We start from the raw sequence: 22,735 nt of genomic DNA on the forward strand, positions 1-22,735 counted from the left end.
TATTCTTATTTGTCAGAACTGCAGGCAGTATCCACACTGGAACAACCTTAAAGCTTTGAAAATCTTTTACATTTTGTTTTTAAGACCTCGCCACCATGGAAGAAAGAGTACAAAGAAGATATTATGAAAAGCTGACAGAATTTGTAGCAGATATGACCAAAATTTTTGATAATTGTCGTTACTACAATCCAAGTGATTCTCCTTTTTACCAGTGTGCAGAAGTTCTTGAATCATTCTTTGTACAGAAATTGAAAGGATTCAAGGCCAGCAGGTAAGCAGATGTGTTCAGCGCTCTGAACTAATTCAGCTCCTAACGAGAAATTGCTGGGTTTGTTTATGATCTGCTTAAAATTATAGTCACTTTTTAAAATTCAAAAAGCATTTATCAGATGCTTACAGAATGTAAGATGCTGTCTTAAATGCCATGGGGCACATACAAAGATAGTAGTAGTAAGAGTTCTTGCTCTCACTGAGTTTACAGAAGTATAAAAATGACTGTTCTGGGACTTCCCTGGCGGTCCAGCGGTTAGGACTCCACGCTTTCACTGTAGGGGGCCGCGGTTCGATCCCTGGTCAGGCAACTAAGATCCCGCAAGCCGCGCAGCCAAAAAAATAGTTTTTTAAAACTATGAGACTAATACTCAACACAGCATATGGTAGGTGAAATGCTCAAAGACTGGTAGAATTCAACAAAATAATGTTTAAAAAAAAAGACTGTTCTGTAGGGTAGAGTAAGGGGAAGACCACCAAGTGGGGATTTAAGCGCTTTCTCTTTCATTTGCGTTTGCTGTATCTTTGAAATCATAAATTGTTTTATTCTAATGGATTTTATCTGTGGACAAAACTAAACTTTAATCCAAGTCCACAGACCTTTTCTTTGAACCTCTCGTAGCATAAAAACATTGAGCAGCTTTGCATGCTATTCAGGTACTGTGACCTTCGCGCCTTCTGTTTCTGACCTTCCGCACCTGCTCCTCCCCAAGCCCATGACTTTCTTCCTTTCAACGGAAGCCTGTTTCCCTTTTCTTTGAGAGCTGCCACCGCTCTGTAGCCCTGAGATTCATTGTTCACCATCCCCCATCCTCCAGCCCGCAAGCTTGATCCTCCCTAGTCAGATTGGGTAGATCTTGGCTGGGCTGGGGTCTGGGCATCTGTATTACCTAATGAACTCCCACGGGACTCTGCATACCAAAGCATAAGAATCAGTGCTCTACCTAGTCGTTTTTCTCGGAGGAAAATCTTCAGGGTGTTTTCTCTCCCTCTCCTGTAACAAGGTAGATCAAGAACTGTACTTCAGAGTCAGTTTGCGTAAACTAAGAGTGAAGGACAAGCACAACTGAAGTATCCAATCACCTTCTCAGCGAAGGAGTCAAAAACTATAGGCAAGGAGGGAAGGAAAGCCGGTGGGCAGGCAGGCTGTGTAGACCACCAACCGAGAAACTTCACAGAATCTCTAAAACTTTCCCATTTTTATCGTTGCCTATCTGTTAACCCGTTAGCTGTAAAACTTAAAATGGAAGAGGACTTACTTAATATGACAGAGTCCCCAGGAAAATAATAATAAAGGAATAAAGAGGGGTAAACTCAGAGTGGTGAAAGGAATATGGTAGAAGTTAGTTAGCTGATGAGATTTCAGCAGATTGTGAGGGACAGCAGATGGAAGGCGGCTGACCGGTGAAGGCGGGCACGCACAGCCAGATGACTCCTCGCGGGCTCCCGCCGACCAGTAGGACCCCAGACAGCCTCCAACACGGAGACTCTGAAATAGAATCGAAGGCTCTAGAGAGTAGGAGGAGAGAGCGGTTAACTGAAGATCTAAATCTGGGCTGGTCACACCCTCCTTTAACCCCAGTGTGCAGCCTGTGTAGGATGCCCAAAGAACTGGAAGAACACAGGGTTCTTCTCCAAAGAAGGAGAATAAACCGTCTGCAGAGAACTAGAGTAGACAGAAGAGAATGGACCCAGAGGAAAATCCCCTGATCTCTGAAGGATCAGCTCCCTCATTCTAACGCTGGGGCTCTCAACAGGATAATTTACTCACCCCCACCCCGTAAGGGATATTTAGCGATGCCTAGAGACATTGCTGTTTGTCACACTTGGAGGTGGTTAGTGGTACTGGCATCTAATCAGTAGAGGCCAGAGATGGTGCTAAACGTCCCACAGTGCGTAGGATAGCCTTAAAGCAAAGAATTATCCAACTCCAAAATGTCAGTTGTGTTGAGACTGAAAACTCTGATCTAAAGCAAAGCCTGCCAGTCAGTAAGCCACACACACACACACAGGGTTCTCCAGGCACCCATCTAGGCTGTTAACTTACTTTTCATAAGTGGGAACAGACAGGGACGGACGGATAGGTAAGGAAAGCCTGCAGTGTAAAGGAGAAAAAGGTCAAGGTGTAACCGAAAAATAGATTCCAGAGAGAACAAGAGAGAGCTTTAAAAAAACAAAACAAGCCTCTAAGTCATGTCCTGAGAGAAATTTTAGAAGATACTGCATCTGCAAAATAGTGAACAGGATATTAGAAATAAAGAACAATCTGAGAAAAAGAGTAACTGGAAATTTTTTAAAACTTATTGCACACATTGAAAGTTAAAATCAAGGAACTCTCAGTGGAAAGAGCAAAACGACAAGGGGATGAAAAATAGGAAAGAAAAAAATGTTATAAAGTATCCAGTATTCATTTCATGGAAATTCCAGAAAGAAAGAACAGAGAAGACAGAGGAGAGGAAATTATCAAAAGACTACTTTAATATAAGAAATATTTCCAAACCAGTGAGAGGCACACAACTTCAAATCCAAGCAAAACTATTCATTCAAAAAATGGTTATTGAGCCCCGGCTGTGTGTCAGAATTGACTATAGCAGCAGATCAAACCAAGTTCCCGCTCTCCACGGAGCTCTTGTTCCTGTGGGATAGGGAGATGGACTAGGGCCGGGGCCGGGGTCGTGGAGTGGAGTGGATAAACAAACGCCTAAGCTAGTCTGGACAAGTGGGAAAAGGTCCACCGCACATATGCATCACTGTAAAACCTCCAGAGAGGCTAAGGATGGAAGAAGCTCTTCTGAAAGCTTGTAAAGAGGATAAAACAACTTATAAATTAACAGGAATTAGACTGGTATCAGACTTTTCTGTAGCAACATGGAATGCTAGAGGATTATGGAAGAATAAATCCAAAAGTTTGAGGAAACACGAAGTCTGTGTCTAGCCAGTCAAACGTAGAGGCAGCATAAGTACATTTTCAAGTCATACAAGGATCAGAAAGGGCTTCTTTTCCTTGCATACTTTCTTAGCAAGTTATTTTAAGATGTGCACTGGCAAAATAAAGAAGCAAGTCAAGAAAACAAAAGACCTTGAATTTCAAGAAAGCAAAGAGAACGACTCTGACCCAGAGTGACATTTGTACAGCAGGCCCATGCAGCAGGCAGTTCAAATTGGAGCAGGAGAATGGAGCACTCCCAAGAGGGATGCGTCTGGAGGGGAAAAATTGATTCATACATTAGATAACTTAAGAATGTAAGGGGGGAATGAAAGTCAATTAGAAACTCCATGAAAGGCAAAAAGTTGTATAGGTTACTAAGAATGCCCTCCTAGGAAAAGATTAGGTGCTACAGAGAAGAATATTTACATAGTCATGTAAACAGTACATTGATTTTCAACTTTTGGAATGTCTGCAGACAAAGCATGGAAAGATTTAATTTTAAATTACGGAGAAATAGAACTTGTACTCAAGAAGGGAGGAGGGAAAATGGTTCCACGAGCTCAGTTCTCGTTTGCCATAGCAGGATTTAAACAATATAAAGTTGATAAAATAAGAAATAGCAGTGTAAGAAATCTACCTACCTAAGAACTGAAAGTTCCAGGTAACTCATCCTGGAGAGCCTGGTTTTCAGGGTGAGTGAAGATAGGACCGAGGACCACAGCTTCGTACAAGCCCTCTGTGCTCTTTTGCTTCCTGCTTCGTGCCTCGTGTAGTCATTACTCCAGTTAAATTTCTAGAACTGCTGCTTTCAGCTGAAAAGGCTTTAGCCTTTGGTGGAAGTGGAAGCTGGGGGATTTGAATCCCACCCTGCTGCCAGGCTTGCAGGCAGGACGCAGAGGGGGATGGTGGCGGCAGCTGCTGAGGTGGGCCTGCTGCAAAACCAAGGGACTGGGGGAAGGAGAGGAGGCCCAGAGGCGGGGTCTGCATGGTGAAGGGGCCGCTCGGGAGAGCTTGCCATTTGGTGGTTTCATGTAGCTTTTTATTATATTCTGGCTTATGTAATTTTTATTAAAGAACATGGGAGCCAACTGAGAAGTTTGCTCAAGTCTGCTGATGTAAATAAAATGATATGTGAAGAGATATTAGGGGATTTTTGTTGATTTCCAGATTTAGGGCAGAATGAAACATATATGTAGCCAGTCACTGAAATACTATTTTTTATGGATTTCCAGGGTTTCCTTTGCCGTACTTTCCCCATTTTTAATTTGTGATCTCCAGCATTATTTTCATAACTGTTCTTTGTTATAATTCATCATTTATATCATCCATGTTCTTTCTTTTCTTACAGATTGTGATATCTTTAGTCTGAATTTTTAACTGGAATCAGAACTGGATGTTGGGGTCACTCTTTTATTGTACCACTTGATTACCTAATTCAAAATTGCCCCCCAGAGTTCAGATGAGTTAATATAATTTTTTAATGTTTAAAAAAAGCTGTATAGTAGTAAACAATTTATTCTAGCAGCCATGTTGAACAATGTATTTAAGAATTGTAAACTCCGAGAAGACTGTATTTATATACACTGTTGCAATAGAACATACGTGATAACTGTACAGGAACTTGGTTTACTAACAAAAGTTGTTAATAAAACTGTGAAACGAGAAAGGACACTTTCTGAAATTTAATAGAAAAATGTGATTTTAATACTGTTATTTTTCTCCTTTTAATATTTTTTTCCTTCATATTCCCCAACTCAATGTAAATAAATGCGTGCGTACGTACACACACACACACACACACACACACACACACACACACACACACACACACACACACACACACACACACACACACACACACACACACACACACACCTTCTACCACAATGGTAATGCTTCTGTAAATGTCTCTATTTGTTCCTTTGGCTAAAAATGTTGTATTGGATATATATATATATATATATGTATATATATTTATATTTCTTTTTTTTAATATTGGCTTTTTCCAATGAATTACCACGTTTAGTGTACAATGAAAATTTTTAATTTTATAGGGTAAAAATTTCTTACTTGTTCTCATATATTTGCTTGCCAAGGGTGAATGAAAGAACATGGCTGCTTTCCCCAGACAGACTGACCTTGGCATCCGCATAAAGCATCACTGTTTTCAAAAATGAAGGGTGCTTAATTGTTCCCTTTTTTCTGTATTCTGTAGGTCTCATAACAACAAACTGCAGTCTACAGCTTCTTAAAGTTCAGCGTGTTAACCTAACATAAAACACAGCAAGAATCTGGTTGAACTGTTTTAAATTAAGGAGCCAGATGTTTTTAGTCAGGTTATCCTGACAAGACTTGACCTAAACTTCGTTTTTATTGGTCATAACAGTCCAATTATATTCTTGGCCAATTTTGTCCAACGGACAAGGGAAAAGCAAAGTCAACGACACCATTATCTTGTCAAGATCAAATGGTTTTACTATTGTGGCAGAAGCGGGAAAACTTTATTGAAGAAAAAAAAAAGAAAGAAAGAAAGAAAAAAAGATAATATGGGGTCAAGTGTAACTCCATGGAAATGCCACGTCTGCTCTTCAGTGAAGAAGCTGGTTTAGAGTCTCACAGAAAACTTTCAACTGTATTTATTTATTGTTGCAAAAAAGACGCTTTTTTATTGCTGCCCTCATTTGTCAGCTAATTATTTTTTCTTATAAAATCCAGCCCGGTTACATGTAATCCATTCTGTATCTTATCATGATTCCTGTAGGTAAAAGTACAAGACGACCTCTAGATGTCTTTTCTTTCTATGAAAGGAGCTGCTATGTACACATGTGCACACACACACAACTGGGAATCAACAATGAGTTTATTGTTCATAGTAGATAAAAATTAAGCTTGCATAAAGGTTGGGCTAGTGGTCCTGGACTACAGACTCTGTTGCCTTGAATATAACAGTACAATTTGTCATTTACTCTGCACCAGGTTAAAATGAGTAAAATCTATTTGAAGGTATCTTGTTTGTAAACATTTGTCAGATTCTAATTTTTTTTCTTTTTGTATTAAAATTCAATTATGGATGTATATGAAACAAAATAAATGGAGATAATTTTTCTCCCACAGACGGTGTCTTTGAATGTGCGCTAATGATTCTCTGTAAGCCATTGAGGGGAAAGGGAGGGCTGCAAGGTAAATAAATAAAAGGCAGAAGGATCTGATTGTACCTGGATTTCTCCAGGGTAGTAGTGGTCCTTCATTTTATAATTCCCAGCCCACTGTCATCACATCGAAGAAAAATATTCAGGGGTGCTAATCCTGTTGCATCAATTGATCGGACTAATAAAAAGGTAATGTGACAAAATACACATCGCCTTCATCTGTACGTTATATGATACCGGGCAAATTATCAGTTACAGGCCACTGCTTGTATTTTATGAAGGGCATTTTTTAAAATGACTTCATCCTTTTTGTATTTGTTTGTTTGGTTGAGTTTTTTTGGGTTTTTTTCCCACATAAGAAGAAGTAGTGTAAGCGGTAGGGGAAAAAAATGGAAGCAGCAGAGGAAGGCGTATTTTGCATGTTTTTCCTTTCAGTGTTCTAATCTTACATGTTGTATTTCTTCATTGTAATAATAGCTTCTGTGAGATCTGCCATAGTTGGTTTATGCAGCTTTGCAAAAATGTTACTAGATTTTGCACTAATTCGTATTAGCTTTGTCCTACCAAGTTCTGGAATTTATCCCATTATTGTTTTTTAAAAGTTTCTTTCTGTTTAATATCACCCTGCTATGCAAAACCTTTCCCGGACCGTAGTTTCTTAAAAGAAAGACGTTGCTAACAGTTCCCAGTTCTTTCTTCTTACAGGCTCAGGTGTACAAGTTATTCTGGGTTAATTTTATCTAATGAAGCCCATTCCTTTTTGTACATAAAAATATCACTTAAACTTATGCTTACAAACTAAAGAGACTAATTGCTCAATATTGAAAACATGGAAACAGTTTTTGCTTAAAATACTAACATGGAAGTAGTCAAATATAGGTTATTTTGTCCTTTAACTTTTAAAAAATGTTACATATTGTATGCACTGTGCTGATGCAAGAATCCTACATTTTAATGAATTATAAAATTATTCTGCATCTCATCATGTCACAGTATTTCTGTACTATTTATTCATATATATATATATAGATATAGATGGGCTTAATCATTTAAAACTTGTTGCAGCAAGAACTTTCCTACCTGTAGGCAATAGATTGCTATGTTTTTAAGAGATTGTGGCAAATTTAAACAGCAGTTCTTTTTGTACGTAATAGGACATTTCATCCTAGAAAAATAAAGTAATGTTTTTGACATTGGATTTGGTGCGGTTTCTAATGAAACAGTGGTTGGTTGGTTAACATATTTTCTGTAGATGTTGGCATTGCCAGATTGTACAAAAAAGGTAAATTTTGTGGGAATCCTCAGGCCAGGAATATGTTAATTTCATATATGTATTTAATAGTATAAAGCCTTTTGCAGTTTCTATCACCATATAAATACATAGACATTTTATGGTTTTATCAACTACAGAGCTTTAGTGTTTCAAAAGTAATTTTTGGAAAAACATGCATTCTTATACTGAGTTTCAAAAGCTGCTTTTCTACGAGTATTTGACAAGCTTCTGCTACTCAGTAAAATATACATATTACAGCTATTTTGCTTTCAATAATCCAAGTAGTAGAATGCACATTTGTTATACTGTTTTGATTTTTCTACACAGTCTTTGGGCTTGTATATATGTTTAATTTGCATCAACAGATTTCCTTTGCTAAAAGTATTTTCAATGCTTGTTATATTTCATCTGCCAGGTTCACAATCCTTGAAACCATTTCATAAAACGTATTTTCATAATATTGGTAAGGCTTTTTTCTCCTACCCAAATTCTGCAGGATTTGCACTTTAGTTAATGTCCTGCAGTAGTTTTTAAAAATTGTGAACTTTCAGAGATATTTTCTAAAGTAAAACAATTACCTTTTTATATTTCAAGTGGCCTGGAGTGTTATTAAGAGACTCTGAGATTTGCTGCTGTTTGTAATCTACCTTCCTGGAATCTGCAAATAAAAGTTCTTTCCCTATTTCTGTTCATTTGTTAGGCAAACTCCCTGCATCTTTGTGTGTTTCTGATACTAAAGAGCCAGTGTGGTGACCTTTTAAATCTACACACTTAGCCTCACGACTGAGGCCATTACCCACAAGTGTCAGATTTCTTGTCCGTAAAATGAGAATGGTGATCTCTCGTGAGCAAAGTGATGTCTTGGGGGAAGGATTTTTAATAAACTGAAATATTCTGAAGTACTTCTGGATACTTGGAACAAGATACCGAAAAAGACATTTCCTAGATAACACCCTGCTTGATCTAGTTTGGACCAAATTCAACTAAAGGAAATAAGTGCTGTATTTTTTAAATGATAAAGTCCTGTACCCAAAATTGAAGTTACTCATTTGTAGGTAGTGGGTCAGTTTTTAGGTGTTTGCATATACCTGTGTTTGATCAACCTTAAAAATGATTTTAAGAGAAACATAAACAGTGCTAAGTGATACCTCTCAAAGACAGTTAAAAGCTAGTACAAAAAAAAATGTATGTTTTATAGACCTTTCCCTACCAAAAGAAAAACACTTTTTTCTGCTTGAGTTCCAACAGCTTGATGGAAGGAGGGATGTGTTGAGCTCCTCTTGAAGGCAACAGGGTATTTTATTGTGCCCGTGATCCTTTAGTCTTTGGAACACAAACCATGTGCTAAGGAAAGTATATCAACAGGAGAAAAGGATTCAGAACTACAGTGAATTTGGGAATTAAATTTTTCCATAAAATTAAAAGATTGTACCGAAGGTACTGACTGAATATTGAGAAGATTCTCCTTAAACTTTTTTGCCTAACCTGGAATTCCCAGTCTGTTGTGCACCGCCTCCCGTGCATATATCCCCATATGCACCACTGTTCTACCTCATTTGAGCCTCAATCACTATCTTTTTTTTTTTTTTTTTTTTTGGCGGTGCCTCTTGGAATGCAGGATCTTAGTTCCCCGACCAGGGATTGAACCAGAACCCCCTCCAGTGGGAGTTCACGGAGTCTTAACCACTGGACCGCCAGGGAAGTCCCCGAGCCTCGCTCATCTTTCATTGCAAAGCTGGTCTTGAATGATGGCCTGAAGTTTAACAACGTTTCTAAGAAACTGGCCTGCTTGTGTTTGCCAAAGTGTACATACTATCCGTGTGACCTCCAAGTATCACACAGATCACAGTTTTGGCACTTTTTGTGTGATTCCAAAACATCTCAGAAACTGAGTATTATCAAAGCAATCTAATCAAACCCTAACCCTCAGGCTTATATCAAAGTGATTTTTTTTCTATCTTTTAAACCAGAGCTATTTATAACACTTCTCTTTATGCTCTAACATCTGACCATCCAACTAATAATTTATCTATTTGGCCATTTTGTAATTTTCCCCACCATGTTACTCAGGATCACCACTTAGCCATTTGACTTTTACAAATTCGGCTTTGGTTTTTGTGACCGGTGCTACTTCTGTCTTCGTTAATTTTTATCCTAAAGAAAACTAACACAGAAGCTCTTCATTCACTGCATACTCTAATCTACTGCCAATGGTTTGTGTAGTAATGCAGTGGATTCCCAAGAAGCAATTCTAAGATAATTTTTAATAAGCTTGGGCACAACTCATTCTTGGCAAATACTCTAAAAAATCCCTCAGTTAGTGCTTTACCACGGCATAGTCAGAACCTCTCAACTTTTATTTTACCTCTTTGCCCCGTTTGGGACAAATAAGGTAACAGTATCTCCCGTCACAATCAGTTGTTACGTCTTACAGTCTCTCTGTGCTGTCCTGACATCCTGTGTGTATACAGTGCTTCTGTGAGGCCTTTAAAGACTGTGCCATTACAGACTAATGACACATCCTGAGCTCCAGAGTGAATCTCATCTGAGACCAAATGGACTGTTTTTGTTTCTTCAGTGGAGTTCTGCGCAGTAATCTTCAACCATGGATTATCAGTGTCTCTATTCACAGCGTTTCAAATTAAAGCACAGCTTGGTCTTCTGAAAAAAAATTGTTAATGTCTTTGTGGGCTGAGGTATAAAATCAATAATAAATTCAGTTCGTGATTAAATCTTTTTCAAGCCAACTGGGAAACGTTTAAAATTCACGTGCTTGCAAACCGTCATTAAATATTGGTTCCAGGGTTTTTGGCGTAAGTTTGAGAAATGCTTTTTCCCAAACCTTTTGGGGGCTCAGTGAGGCTGAAAAAACCAGGTGCATCCAAGATCTGATTTCACAGAAAGATTTACTGCTTTACAAACACAAACATGATACTTGGTCTTAATAGAAAAATGACATCAGATACACCCAGAATATGTTTGGTATTGGGATAGCTGCCAGTATGGCACAAAACATAGGATTTTAGAAGCAGGGAGGCATGAAAATAAACTGTATCTTATATTTTGGTACATCAGGAACACTTGTTTGAACAAACATTTGTTTGCTTGAATAAGCCCTTCAGTACTCTAAATGTAAAACTTTAATACTTGTCTCGGGCTCTGACTTTAGTGTTTGATCTAAATGTGATCTAAATGACATTTCATACGTCTGACTAGTGCACTTACTGTTATGTACAGAATTTAAAATGTGATGGTTTTAGTATAAAATTTGGTTTGATACATGATATAAACTATTCAAAATTGTATATTTAAAATCAAGGAAATGTTTTTGTGAACTATTTCTACTGAAGAATGTATTTAAATTAAAATAATTAAAAATAATCAACATGAAGCAGTGATCTGTTATCTGGACAGGTCAATTATCTGAGCTTGTGTGAGTAACTGGCACACCAGTTGAATAACTTCACCACAGAGCTCAGAAGCATAACCATTTAAGAAGCATGTTGTAAAAAAGTGACAACTTGAAGATGAGAGTTGGCACTTTGCAACTAGTTCCTAAAGGAGCTGTGTGCCCTGTTCTAAAGGAAAATCCGATTGCTTAATGATAGGCCTTTCCCGTCTTGCTGCTGAATTCCAAGTCTCTTAGGATCCAGAAACGCCAGGCTGGTATGTTTCAAATGCACTGGGTGTGAATTGCCCCTTGCACTTGCCCATCCCTTTTCCGGTTAAATCTTTTCACATAGCTGCTGCTGCTCCTGAGAAGTCCATCTCCTGGTCGGAGGCGCCCTCTCAGAACCTGAAGCAGAGCTGTAGGTAGCTGCCTTCTCTTATGGTAGATGTGGCCCATCACAATATACCTGCTGCCTGAAAAAAAAAAAAAAAGCCAAAATATAAATTCATAGTTATCTTTCAAATACCACGTAACAATAAGAAAATGTAAGGCTTTTAAGAAATGCCTAAGCTTGAATCTCTTATCTTGCTGCACATGTTGAATCTCAGACATTTAAACCTCAGACAGCAGGTGGAAATAGCCTAGTGACCTTTATAAGATAATCAGATTACTCAGCCTGTAAACAGCCAGCACTAGAAACAAAGGTCCTAATCACAACAGTGCCAGCAGGATTTTACAGAGCACATCTCTAGAAAGACGTGGGAGTGGGCATTACCCGCCCGCCCCAAACACACACGCCCAGCAAAAGACGTCTCTAAACTCAGTTTAAAAAGCCCCTTAGGCATCCTGTCTGGCAACGGCGTTTCGTCATTCACTCCACTTGTCAACAAATATTGAGTGTTTGCTTTGTGCCAATCCACTCAGTTCCCATCTTTAACCGGAGGCGCTGATGGAATTTAAATCACAGAGTGGCCGAAATAATACCTGTCTTCTAAATTCTATTCATTTTAGAATAGCCCCCCCCCCAAAAAAAAGGTACTGGGGTAACCGATAGAGACCGGGCTGTGGCATGTCAAAGTTACAATGGTGACATAAAGAACATATATAAAATGATCACTTAGATCAGTTTTAATACCAGGTTTAAATTCTGGGCATGGCTTATTGCAACTAGAGGAGTCTAGGGCTAATATGTGGACTCGGAAGAAAAACCCGTCCGGAGTGATGTACAGGCGGTTCATCTTGTACAGCCCGTCCCGGTCCACCAGCAGAGTCACCAGCCGGATCCCTGTACCGAGGACGTCCACATCATGCACGATTCCGTTGACTGCTGCTTTCAAAAAACAAAGAGTTTGGAGAAATGCATAGCACTCACATCCTCTTTCTCTCCCCAGTGCGTTTCTAACAAATCACGAAATAGTCCACACGGCTCTGGGGCCTGCAGGACCGAGTGGGTGGGTTTCTCTAGGGTTTGGTTTAAGGGTCCCGATGCACAGCCCGGCGCTCTCGGCTCGGAAAGGCTCGCCCCGCGGCCTGGGCTCGGCCGCCCGGGCCCGGGAGGAGCTGCGGGCGGGGCTCACCGAACTCGCTGGCGCAGTAGGACTCGCGCTCGTCCAAGTCCGCCCTGCAGGCGCGCGCGCAGGGCTCGGCGCCGAGCTCCGCATCCTCCCTCCGCTGGGGGCTGAGGCGCGGCGGCGGCGCGGGCGCGGGTCCCGGGGGCGGCGCGGCGGCGCGCGGCCGGTTGGGGTGGGCGGGACCGGCGGGGGCCTCGGCGGCGCGCGTGGAAGGCCGCGCGGCCGGGAGGCGCAGGGCCCGGGCGCGCGCGCGCCGCGGGGAGTCCTCCAGCGCGGGCACGCGGCGCGGCGACGCACGGTTCTCGGCCTGCGAGAGGCGCGGGCTCGGCGGGCCGGCGGGCGCGCGCGCGGCCTCCCGGAAGCCGGCCCGGTTCTCGGCGGCCGGCTGGGGCTTCCGGCGCCGCAGGTCGGACCAGGCGCGGGGAGCGGCCTCGGCTGCGCGCGGCCGCCGCGGAGTCTCGGGGACCGGCTGCGGCCGGGGCCCAGGCGTCTCCGCACTCGGGCCGCCGCCGGGGTCGGGCTTCCGGTTGTGGGGCGGCGAGGCTGTAGGGAGAGAAGAGGAGAGGCCGGGGAGGCCGTCAGGGTAGGAGAGGCCGGGGAGGCTGAGAGGAGAGGGAGGGGTGGGGAAAGGGGAGACTGAGAGGGGAGGGAAGGGGACGGGGGTGGGGGGAATGGGAGAGGCAGAGAAGAGAGGGGAGGGAGGCCGAGAGGCGGGGAGGGGAGGGGAGGCCGGGGAGGCTGAGAGAGGAGGGAAGGCGGGTAGAGATGAGGCTGTGGAGGGGAGGAGAGGCCGACAGGGGGGAAGAAGAAATGGCTCTGGGAGGGGAGAGGAGATGGGGGACAATGTAAACGTAGCGTACACCTGCGAGAGGCGACGTGGAGAGGGCAGCAGACATGGAAGTGAAGGAAAGAGAACGGGAGGGGGAAGAGGAAGGCGCCCCGGCTTGTGGTGAGCACAGGTTTCCTAGGCCCCAAGAAGACGGAGATGAGGGTCTTGCCCTCTAAGAATGAGGGCAACTAAGAATATTTTTCTCACCACATGGGAACATTTCATTTTGTTAAGGAAGCTTTGCAAATCAATAGCTTTTCAAATTACAACCACCTATTTGTTCTAGGACTAAAGATAACTGACAACTTTGGTTAAATAACAAACTCTTTTGCCCTTTCTTTAATATATATGTAAACATCCGCCTTTTTGCTATGTACAGTGTGTTGAGAAAGTACCAAGAGCAAACCCCAGGGGGAAAGGTCTCCTATTACAGGTTCTCCTAATTGTTTAAGCGCCCCTGACAACAGAACTATTTGGTTTTCCCATCCGTGTTTACACTGTCATCTTGGTCTGTGCAGAGTCGAGCATCTGTGAGTGGATTTTTATCTGGCTTCTTGGACACCACTTAGTAGTAAACCACAGCTTAGAAGGAGGTTTAAAGCGTGGCTGGGCGCAGAGGCCCCTGGTTAAGTGTAAAAGCACCCGCATCGCTTACCCTGCCCGACCCCCACCGCTTCCCATGGTGGAGGAAAAGCTCCTAAATGGCAAATGGCATGAAAACAAATTTTTGAAATTGTTAGTGATTTTCCCCAGCTCTGCAGGCAGGTTGGTGAGCAAACTTCAGCAAGCTTAGAAGCTGGGCCAGTTTCCATGCCCAGTTACACAATATCACCTCCCCGTTTGCCTGGGTCCCAGTGCCCTCCAGACGGGCACAAGAGCCCATCTTTTTTTTTTTTTTTTCCCCTATTATTTTAACGGCTGGTTTTCAGCATTTCTCTCTGGCATCGAAGAGCTTGGTCTGCCCATTTGCAGTTCTTGCAACACTTCATTTGAAGTGATTTATCTTGCCAAATTGACAGTCTCCTTTAAAATCAGCTTTCACCCAGCAATAATAGCTGGTTATAGTTCATGTTTTTGCAGAGAGGTTGATTCTGGCTCATTATGTTCAAGGTTGCCCATACACAGCTGAATAAAGTTCTGGTGGATATCCAATTCCTGACTGTCAACTGTTGACCTCACAACTGCTTCCCCATTGATATCACCATCTGTTGTCATGGGAAAGATTGTCTGATATTTGGGTTAAATGCCACTGAAGTCATTCCATTTCCATGTGGAAAAATAACCCAAAGTAAATTACCCTGTAAGGTGCGGAAGCTATTTTTCCCAGAGATAGTGAATCAAACAGAACATCCAAATAAAAGCCAGACAAAAACACCTCCCCGCAGAGAACCTCTTATTTCTTCATTCCCTCAGTAATTTTCATCTCAGGCATGAAATTGTGTGTGTGTGTGTGTGTGTGTGTTTTAAAGACTCAGGTGTCCCAAGGCCATTGGTTGCGGCTGCAGGGAGAGGGGAGAAAGGTACGATTTCGGCTCCCTCCGCTCCCAGCCCCTGCGGGGCGCACCCAGCTCCTCGGATCGCCGGCGGGACGGGGACCCGGGCGCTGGGCGGACCCCGCGCTCCTCCGGGCGCCCGCCGCCCGCCGCGTCCCGCGAGCCCGGCCCGCACGGCTCCCGAAAGGCGCGCCACGACCCCTTTTGACACTTTCCCTCCTCTGTGATGGAGCAACTACTTAACATGCAAAGTTTCTCCAGCCTGCCCGGCTCGCTCGAGATCATTTCAGTAGCTGAACAACTGGCTTCATTCCGATAAAGGCTGCCAAGACACACACAATCTTGGGGACACATTTTGCTCCTTTCGAACAGGAACACGGACCTGGAATCTCCTCTCTGGCAAGCCCTGACCCCTTTCTCGTCCCGCCCTTCATCGCGCCCTCTCCCCAGCTCGCCCCCGGATCCCAGCCCCTCTCCCAGGGCTCAGCGTTTCATCGATCTTACCTTTTCTCTCCGCCACTGGGGCTTCGGGAGATGATCCAACGATCAAACAGAGGAGCCAGAAAGCTCTAGCTGTCATGTTTGTAGACACGGTTCCCAGGCTCTAAAACTGAGCCTGGGCTTTTGCTCTTTCTCTCCCCCCACCCCTTCTCCACCCCCCCACCCCCGTTCATGCTAATGAGGGGCAGCCTTTGGGGAAACGGGAATCACTCACTGAACAGACCATTGGAACAAAACCGAGCTGCAGGGATTTCTCCCACCTCCTTAGGGGGATGAGCACGTGGCCTCTCAAAGTTGTCCCTGGGAACGTCTGTCCTGCGATCTGTGGGCAATGAAAGCATCAAAACCTACACTTTAAACCCGTATGGGTTTGCAGGCCGGGGTTGGGTGGAGGAGAGGGTGGGGTGACCAGTGGAGAGAAGAAGGATGTTGAGGGGCTGAGGGACAGGGTGGGGGAGTGTGAGTGATAGGGAGATTTGTCTAGATTAAGTCAACAACAAATAGGCAAATTAGAGCTTAAGACAGTTTGGGCTTGTGGAAAGGAGGAGATTCCAGATGACAGAAAATTCATCCCAGATTGTCTCAGGGATTCTGAGAGGAACCAAGTCACTACATCCTAGGTCTGGTTACACTGTTTTACTATATATACAATATTTATATTCTAGAATCAGAAAGGAAAAAAGCCTCAGTAAAATAGCTTTTCTTTTCCCTCCCCCTGTCCGCAGTTGAAATTGGTAGCAGGTTGGCTAGATTCATTAAGCCCAGGCGAGTGCCTTTTACCCACCAGGAGCTAGAGAATAAAAAAGTAAAAATCCTTCCCAGCTCTCTAATGATGGCTCATTTCCTCAAGAAAGGTGGATTTTTTTTCTTTCTAAGAAAAACTCATTCACTACTTAGGTCTGAATTCTTGAAATGTCTCTGTATATTTGTCCTGAGCTAAGGACACTGTCCCTCAGACTGAACAGAAACAGCATTCACCAAAGGGGGAAGTAAGCTCACCATAGTAAACCCACAGTCTTACCGACATGTATCTCATTTCAACAGCTTCAAATCCAGAAGGAAGGGGAAATGCATTGAGATGAAGGCATTTTTATCTGAAGCACATGAGCCAACAGTGAGATGCAACTGCTAAAAGAAAGAACAAACTTTTGCTGCACTAATATCTTATGTCTCAAAGATAATAGTGCTAGTGGACCGATCAGTTTTGGGGCGGGGGGGGCATCATGTTTTCAAGAAAGACACTGGAAAGCTAGAAGGAAAACAACTGGTTGGTGAGAGGGCTGGAATCCATCATGGTCAAGTTCTTTTGGAGGAACTGCGAATAGGCAGCCTAGGCACAGAAAAACATTTGTTATATTTTGGGAAAGAACCAGTAAGTAGAAGTTATGAAGCGACAGATTTAATTTCAGTTTAAGAAACAATATTCTAACAACTGAGATCTCCAAGAAAGCAGGCTGCTTTGAGGTGTTGTGACAATGAGGTCCTGGCCATTGGGGGTATCCAAAGAGAACGTGACTCGGGGATACTGTAGAACAGGTTCCTGAATTCAGTGTGTGTTGGTTTGAGGGATGTGGTGAGATAAATGTGTTCTAGGGAGGAGTTGGCTGTCTAGTCACAGGCTGACAATATGTTGGAGGGGGTCACTATGTCTGTAGTCTGGTTCTCAACTTTCCTCAGCTTGAAACTCAGTTTTGTCAATGGATTAGATTTGTGGGACCAACTCACGTTAACCAAACTCATAAAAAGAAGATGTATAAACCAGAATGTCACTTATTAATTTGTAATAGGATATAGCAAAGGTGATTCAGAGGTCTAATTATTAATCAGGAGATTGCCTGTTGAGCACTAAATCAAATTGCTGTTGAAGGTGGGCTAATTTTCCCTCATTTGAGTTTTAGAGGAGCGAATTCTCTGTTTCCTCCAAAAGAGTATATCTCTTCAGTCATTGCAAGGCTTGGGTACACCAGAGTCAGTATCTCCAGATTCTGGCCAAGACCAAAAAACACTGTGAAATTCGTGCTTTGGGGTTTATAATTTATAGATGTCCTTAGATCCCCTTCTTTCACATACTCTTTAAGTCAAGTGGAATGAAATTAACTAGGCTTAAGCTTTCTCAGTTACAACCGGATCTCAGACATAGCTGCCTGAGATAATACTCAGGTCACCCAGATCCAGTTTGGGGTGTTCCCAAAACTCTTCTGTTGCAGGAATGTTGTGAATGCCCTGAAGCCCACACCCTGAAATGTAGAGGCAGAGAGCTGACTGGAAGGCTCCTAGAGGCTCCCAGGGTGGCACCAGCCTGGAAGCACTTGCCAGGGTCCAAGGCTGCATCTTGGGCAGCACATGGCTTGCAGGAGCAGAAGCCATATTCATGGTGGAAAGCACAGAGAGCTCGAAGAGACTGAACTATGTAAGTCAGAATGCCACTTTATTAATTTACAACAAGAAATCGACTCAGGCACACCTGCAGGCTCGTGTCAGCCTGGCTAGCGTTCTCTTTCTAAAAACAAGTCACCTGGGAAGCCAAATTACCATCAGAGTGCTTGGTAATATAAGCCAGAGCACAGGGAATTCGTCCTACAGTTGGAATGTTTAAAGGTATTTGTTTCTCATAACCTAATATGTCCACCTTTACATGCCTATCTTCCACATGTCAGGTGGAAGAACCTAAGAGCCTAATTGCCTTCCTCTCCCCTGCCAATTTCTGGCATTTTGAATGTATCTTTCTGCTTTACAAATAATTGTTGAGCATCTACTGTGTGTTGTATAGTAAAGGATTTGTGCCAGGTTCCTGGCATGGAGCTTCTAACTCTTGGAATCTCCCAAGTGATGGAAGCGTCTTAATGATTCACGAGCTTCCTGAATCACACCTGAGTTTATGCTAATGCAGTGACTCTTGGAGGGCCCCTTGATAGCTTAGGGCTGGGAGCTGGTCATCAGAAAGACCAACCATGTAATTAGAGGGTTGGGACTTTGAGCCTGTCTGACCTCCAGGGGGCGGAGAGAGGCTGGAGATTGGGTTCAATCAGATGGTCAATGATTTAATCCATCATGCCTGCTTAATGAAACCCATTGACAGCTTCCTGGTCCGTGGAGCTTCCTGGTCAGTGACCACACTGATGTGCTAGAAGGGTGATGCACTGTGATCCATGGAGAGAAAACCCTGAAGCATCTGGGACCCTCCCAGATCTTGCCCCATGTGTCTCCTCATTTGGCTGGGTCTGATTTGTTCCTTTATAATAAAACTTTGATCGTAAGTAGAGCACTTTCCTGAGTTTTGTGAGTTGTTGTAGAGAATTATCAAGCCTGAGAGGGATCTTGAGAACCCCCTAGATTTATACCCAGCTGTCTGAAATGAGGGCAGTCTTGTTCTGGGTCATCTGCCCTTTAACTAGTGAGGCCTGCGCTAACTCTGGATGGTTACTGTCAGAATTGAATTGCAGCCCACCACTTGGTATCAAAACACTATGTGCCCCGGGAATTCCCTGGCGGTCCAGTGGTTAGGACTTGGTGCTTTCACTGCCAGAGCCCAGGTTCAATCCCTAGCTGGGGAACTAAGATCCCACAAGCTGCGCAGCACGGCCAAGGAAAAACAAAAACAAAGAAACGCCATGTGCCAGGCGTTTTAGAAGCTGGAAATACCCGTCGTCATCATCTTTCTTCAAAAAGAGTACAATACTGTTGCTCTGGTTCCCATTAGGTAAATTAGGGTCATGTTCTAGTTCGAGTTCAGGACCATCCTGATTGGGGCCGAGGTCTCCCCAGATTCTTCAGGCTTTCACAGATAGCTGCTAGGTTTACTCCTACAGGCACCAGGCTAGGTCCTGGAATACTGGGACATAAATCCTCCCCTCAAGTGGCTGACAGACTGCTGTGGGGAATAACGTTCCGTTATAGTGTTAAGTGCAATATTAAAAGGCTACAGGAGACATCACATAAACTCTGGTTTGAAGAATGACTGGGACGCACCAGATAGACCAAGGAGGGCAGGCATTGCAGGCTGAGACAACAGCACATGCAATGGCACCAGGGTACAAGAGAGCATGTGCATCTACCCAGGCCCGGGAAGCATGACGGCACACTAGGGAAGGAGCCCCAATGGGGGAAGATGCTGAGAGCCTCGATGCCCTATAGATGGACCATGGTAAGTAGCTGCTTTTTATTTTTTAATTTTATTTATTTAACTTTTAAAATTTATTGGCCATGCCACTCGTCTTGTGGGATCTTAGTTCCCCGACCAGGGGTCGAACCCAGGCCCTTGGCAGTGAAAGCACCGAGTTCTAACCACCGGACCTCGAGGGAATTCCCTAAGTAGCTGCTTTTTAATTCTTGATTTTGTTTTCCTATCACTCTACGTTACTGTAATGAAAAATTTGGAAAATAAAAATAAAGTAGACACAAGAACTACCTCCATCAATCACTTCCATGGTGGCACAGTGGTTAAGAATCTGCCTGCCAATGCAGGGGACACGGGTTCGATCCCTGGTCTGGGAAGATCCCACATGCGCGGAGCAACTAAGCCCATGCGCCACAACTACTGAGCCTGCATTCTAGAGCCCGCGGGCCTCAACTACTGAGCCCACGTGCCACAACTACTGAAGCCCGCGTGCCTAGAAGCCCGTGCACTGCAACAAAGAGTAGCCCCTGCTCACCGCAACTAGAGAAAGCCCTCCTGCAGCAACCAAGACCCAACGCAGCCTTAATTAATTAAGTAAAGGAAAAGAAAAAAAACAACAATCACTGCAATGTTCCCATGTTTTTCCTTCCAGGTTCTTTCTTGGATACCATTTCACACAGATGACATCAGAGGACCAACACTATTTTGGATCCTGTGTTGTTCACATGACACCATGACAAGGGCACTTCCCCATTTCACCTGTCATGTATACAATTTTGTATTCAATGAAAATTAAAATATTATAACAAACTCTTTGTAGATACGGAATCTCATAAGTCCATAATATGTTCTCATTTAGACAAACCATCATTTGTGAACATTTTAGGCTGTTTTCAATTTTTGCTGTTGTAAAACGTTCCATGTCACCGTTAACAAAGGAATGAACGTATTGAGACATATTGAAATACTCTAGAGCAGGGTTTCTCTATCTCGGCACTATTGACATTTTGGGCAAGATCATTCTTTGTCATGCATTGTTAACCGATATCTCTGGCTTTATCTACTGGATACCAGTAGCGCCCCCCCACCTCCAGTTGTGACGATCTAAACTGTCTCCAGACATTGCGATGTCTCCTGGGGACAAAATCGTGAACCATAATCATTGCTAGACAGCAATGAAATTAAATGAGCTACAATTACAAAAGCAAAGTAATCATGAATCTCATAAACATGATATCAAGTAAAAGAAGTCCGACGCAAAAGACTATATACTATGTAATTTCATTTCTATAAATTCACAAATAGACAAAATTAATCTATGGAGTTAAAAGTCAGGTTATGGTTATCCTGGGGATGGGTAGTGACTGGAAAGAATACAGAGGGGAAGGTGTTCTGTGGTGTTTAAGTGTTGTATAGTTTGATCTACTAAATTTTTTTAAAAAATTATTTTTGGCTGCGTTGGGTCTTCATTGATGCTCATGGGTTTCTCTAGTTGCCTCGAGCAGGGGCTACTCTTCCTTGTGGTGCACGGACTTCTTATTGCAGAGTGCACAGGCTCTAGGCTCTCAGGCTTCAGTAGTTGTGGCATGCAGGCTCTGTAGTTGTGGCTCATGGGCTCAGTTGCTCTGAGGCCTGTGGAATCTCCCCAGACCAGGGATCAAACCCGTGTCCGCTGCATTGGCAGGTGGATTTTTAACCACTGTGCCAACAGGGAAGTCCCTGATCTATTAATTTTTGATATCTTAAATAAGAAATGTTACTGTTGGGACTTCCCTGGTGGTCCACTGGTTAGGGCTCCCCGCTTCCACTGCAAAGGGCAAGGGTTCAATCCCTGGTCGGAGAATTAAGATCCCACATGCCATAAATAAATTTTAAAATGTTTAAACATTTAAAAAAAGAACAAATTGTTCTTAAAAAAAAAAAAGAAATGTTACTGTTTATATGGTTGAATCTATTGGTTATTTTTTTGTGATGTCTTCCATCCATTTATAAAAGCTTTTAAAATGTATATGAGTAATGCATATTCATAGCAGAATAATTAGATATTACAGTTAAGAAAAAAGAAAAAAATCAACTATAATCCTATTGTCTAAAAAAAACTACTATAAATATTTTAATGGATCAATTTCCAGACTTTTGGGAATTCCGTGGCAGTCCAGTGGTTAGGACTCCTCACTTTCACTACTGAGGTCCTGGTTCAATCCCTGATCGGGAAAAAAAATCCGGCAAGCAGTGCGTTGCGGCCAAAAAAATAATAAAGCTCAGAAACTTTCCAGACTTTTCTCCTATACATATATGTACATGTAAATGTGTTATATAACTTCTTTATATAAAAAAGGGAACATGGTATATACATATTTTATGACATGGTTTTAAATTTTTTAATGATATGGTAACGTCTTTTCATTTCAATAAATATAGACTTCCATGATGATTTTTAATGACTGAATTCCTAGACTATTACATTGCTGAGTCAAAAGATATGAAAATTTCAATCTTTTTACTATGTATTGCTGAATTGTTCCCCAGATATGTATCAGTTTACACTGACCATCAATCAGTGTAGGTGTGTAATAATGAGTATTTCTCCACATTGGAATAGCAAAGCATCATTATTTGGTATTCTTTCTGTTCTGAAGAGTTGTTTTCTTTTTTTTTTTAAGATTTCTCTTTTCTAAAAATTTACATTTCTTTGATTGCTGGTGACATTGTACATTTTTTCATAGATTTATTAGCCATTTGGATTTCTTTTGTTAATAGCCTCTTCATATTCTTTGTCTATTTATTATGAATGATCAGATTTTCCTTTATGATTTTAAGAGCTATTTATAGCTTCAGAATTTTAACCCTTTGTCCATTATATATATTGGAAATATTTCTTCACAGAATTTCATTTGATATTAAGCTTTTTAGTGATTTTTTGGCCATATAAATTTAAAATTTTGTATAGTAAAATCCATCAATCTTTTTTTTTTTTTTTTTTTTTTTGCGGTACGCGGGCCTCTCACTGTTGTGGCCTCTCCCGTTGCGGAGCACAGGCTCCGGACGCGCAGGCTCAGCGGCCATGGCTCACGGGCCCAGCCGCTCCGCAGCATGTGGGATCTTCCCCGGGCCGGGGCACGAACCCATGTCCCCTGCATCGGCAGGTGGACTCTCAACCACTGCGCCACCAGGGAAGCCCTATCTTTTTTTCCTTTATATTTTCTAACTGG

General features: G+C 42.7%; 2 protein-coding genes across 13 annotated transcripts in view; one reads left to right on the forward strand and one right to left on the reverse strand.

The window, feature by feature from the left end:
- BPTF (bromodomain PHD finger transcription factor) overlaps window positions 1–6,312 on the forward strand; it is a gene marked incomplete at its 5' end in the record, with an annotated part of 139,257 nt that extends 132,945 nt beyond the window's left edge. For 10 of the 11 annotated variants that reach the window (XM_082678170.1, XM_082678175.1, XM_082678180.1 and 7 more), the window contains 2 exons: window positions 85–271; window positions 5,415–6,312. In XM_082678170.1, the coding sequence (XP_082534296.1) occupies window positions 85–271; window positions 5,415–5,451 (224 nt within the window). In that variant the 3' untranslated portion in view covers window positions 5,452–6,312. Of the gene's footprint in view, window positions 1–84; window positions 272–4,547; window positions 4,966–5,414 lie in introns of those variants that run through there. The other variant, XM_082678171.1, reaches the window with a different exon arrangement.
- A 4,198-nt stretch (window positions 6,313–10,510) lies between these two features.
- LOC309838434 (UPF0450 protein C17orf58) lies at window positions 10,511–15,537 on the reverse strand. 2 transcript variants are annotated; one of them, XM_082679496.1, is made up of 4 exons: window positions 15,410–15,537; window positions 12,590–13,126; window positions 12,148–12,339; window positions 10,511–11,485 (listed from the first exon to the last, which is right to left on the reverse strand). In XM_082679496.1, the coding sequence occupies exons 1-4, from the start codon at window positions 15,483–15,485 to the stop codon at window positions 11,295–11,297; spliced, it is 996 nt and encodes a 331-aa protein (XP_082535622.1). In that variant the 5' UTR covers window positions 15,486–15,537; the 3' UTR covers window positions 10,511–11,294. The 2 variants fall into 2 exon arrangements, with proteins under 2 accessions (XP_082535622.1, XP_082535623.1); XM_082679497.1 differs by having other exon boundaries at window positions 12,148–12,342.
- Window positions 15,538–22,735: the final 7,198 nt, after the last annotated feature.

This window comes from Grampus griseus, assembly GCF_964374135.1.
Source record: "Grampus griseus genome assembly, chromosome: 20".
NCBI classification, from domain to species: domain Eukaryota; kingdom Metazoa; phylum Chordata; class Mammalia; order Artiodactyla; family Delphinidae; genus Grampus; species Grampus griseus.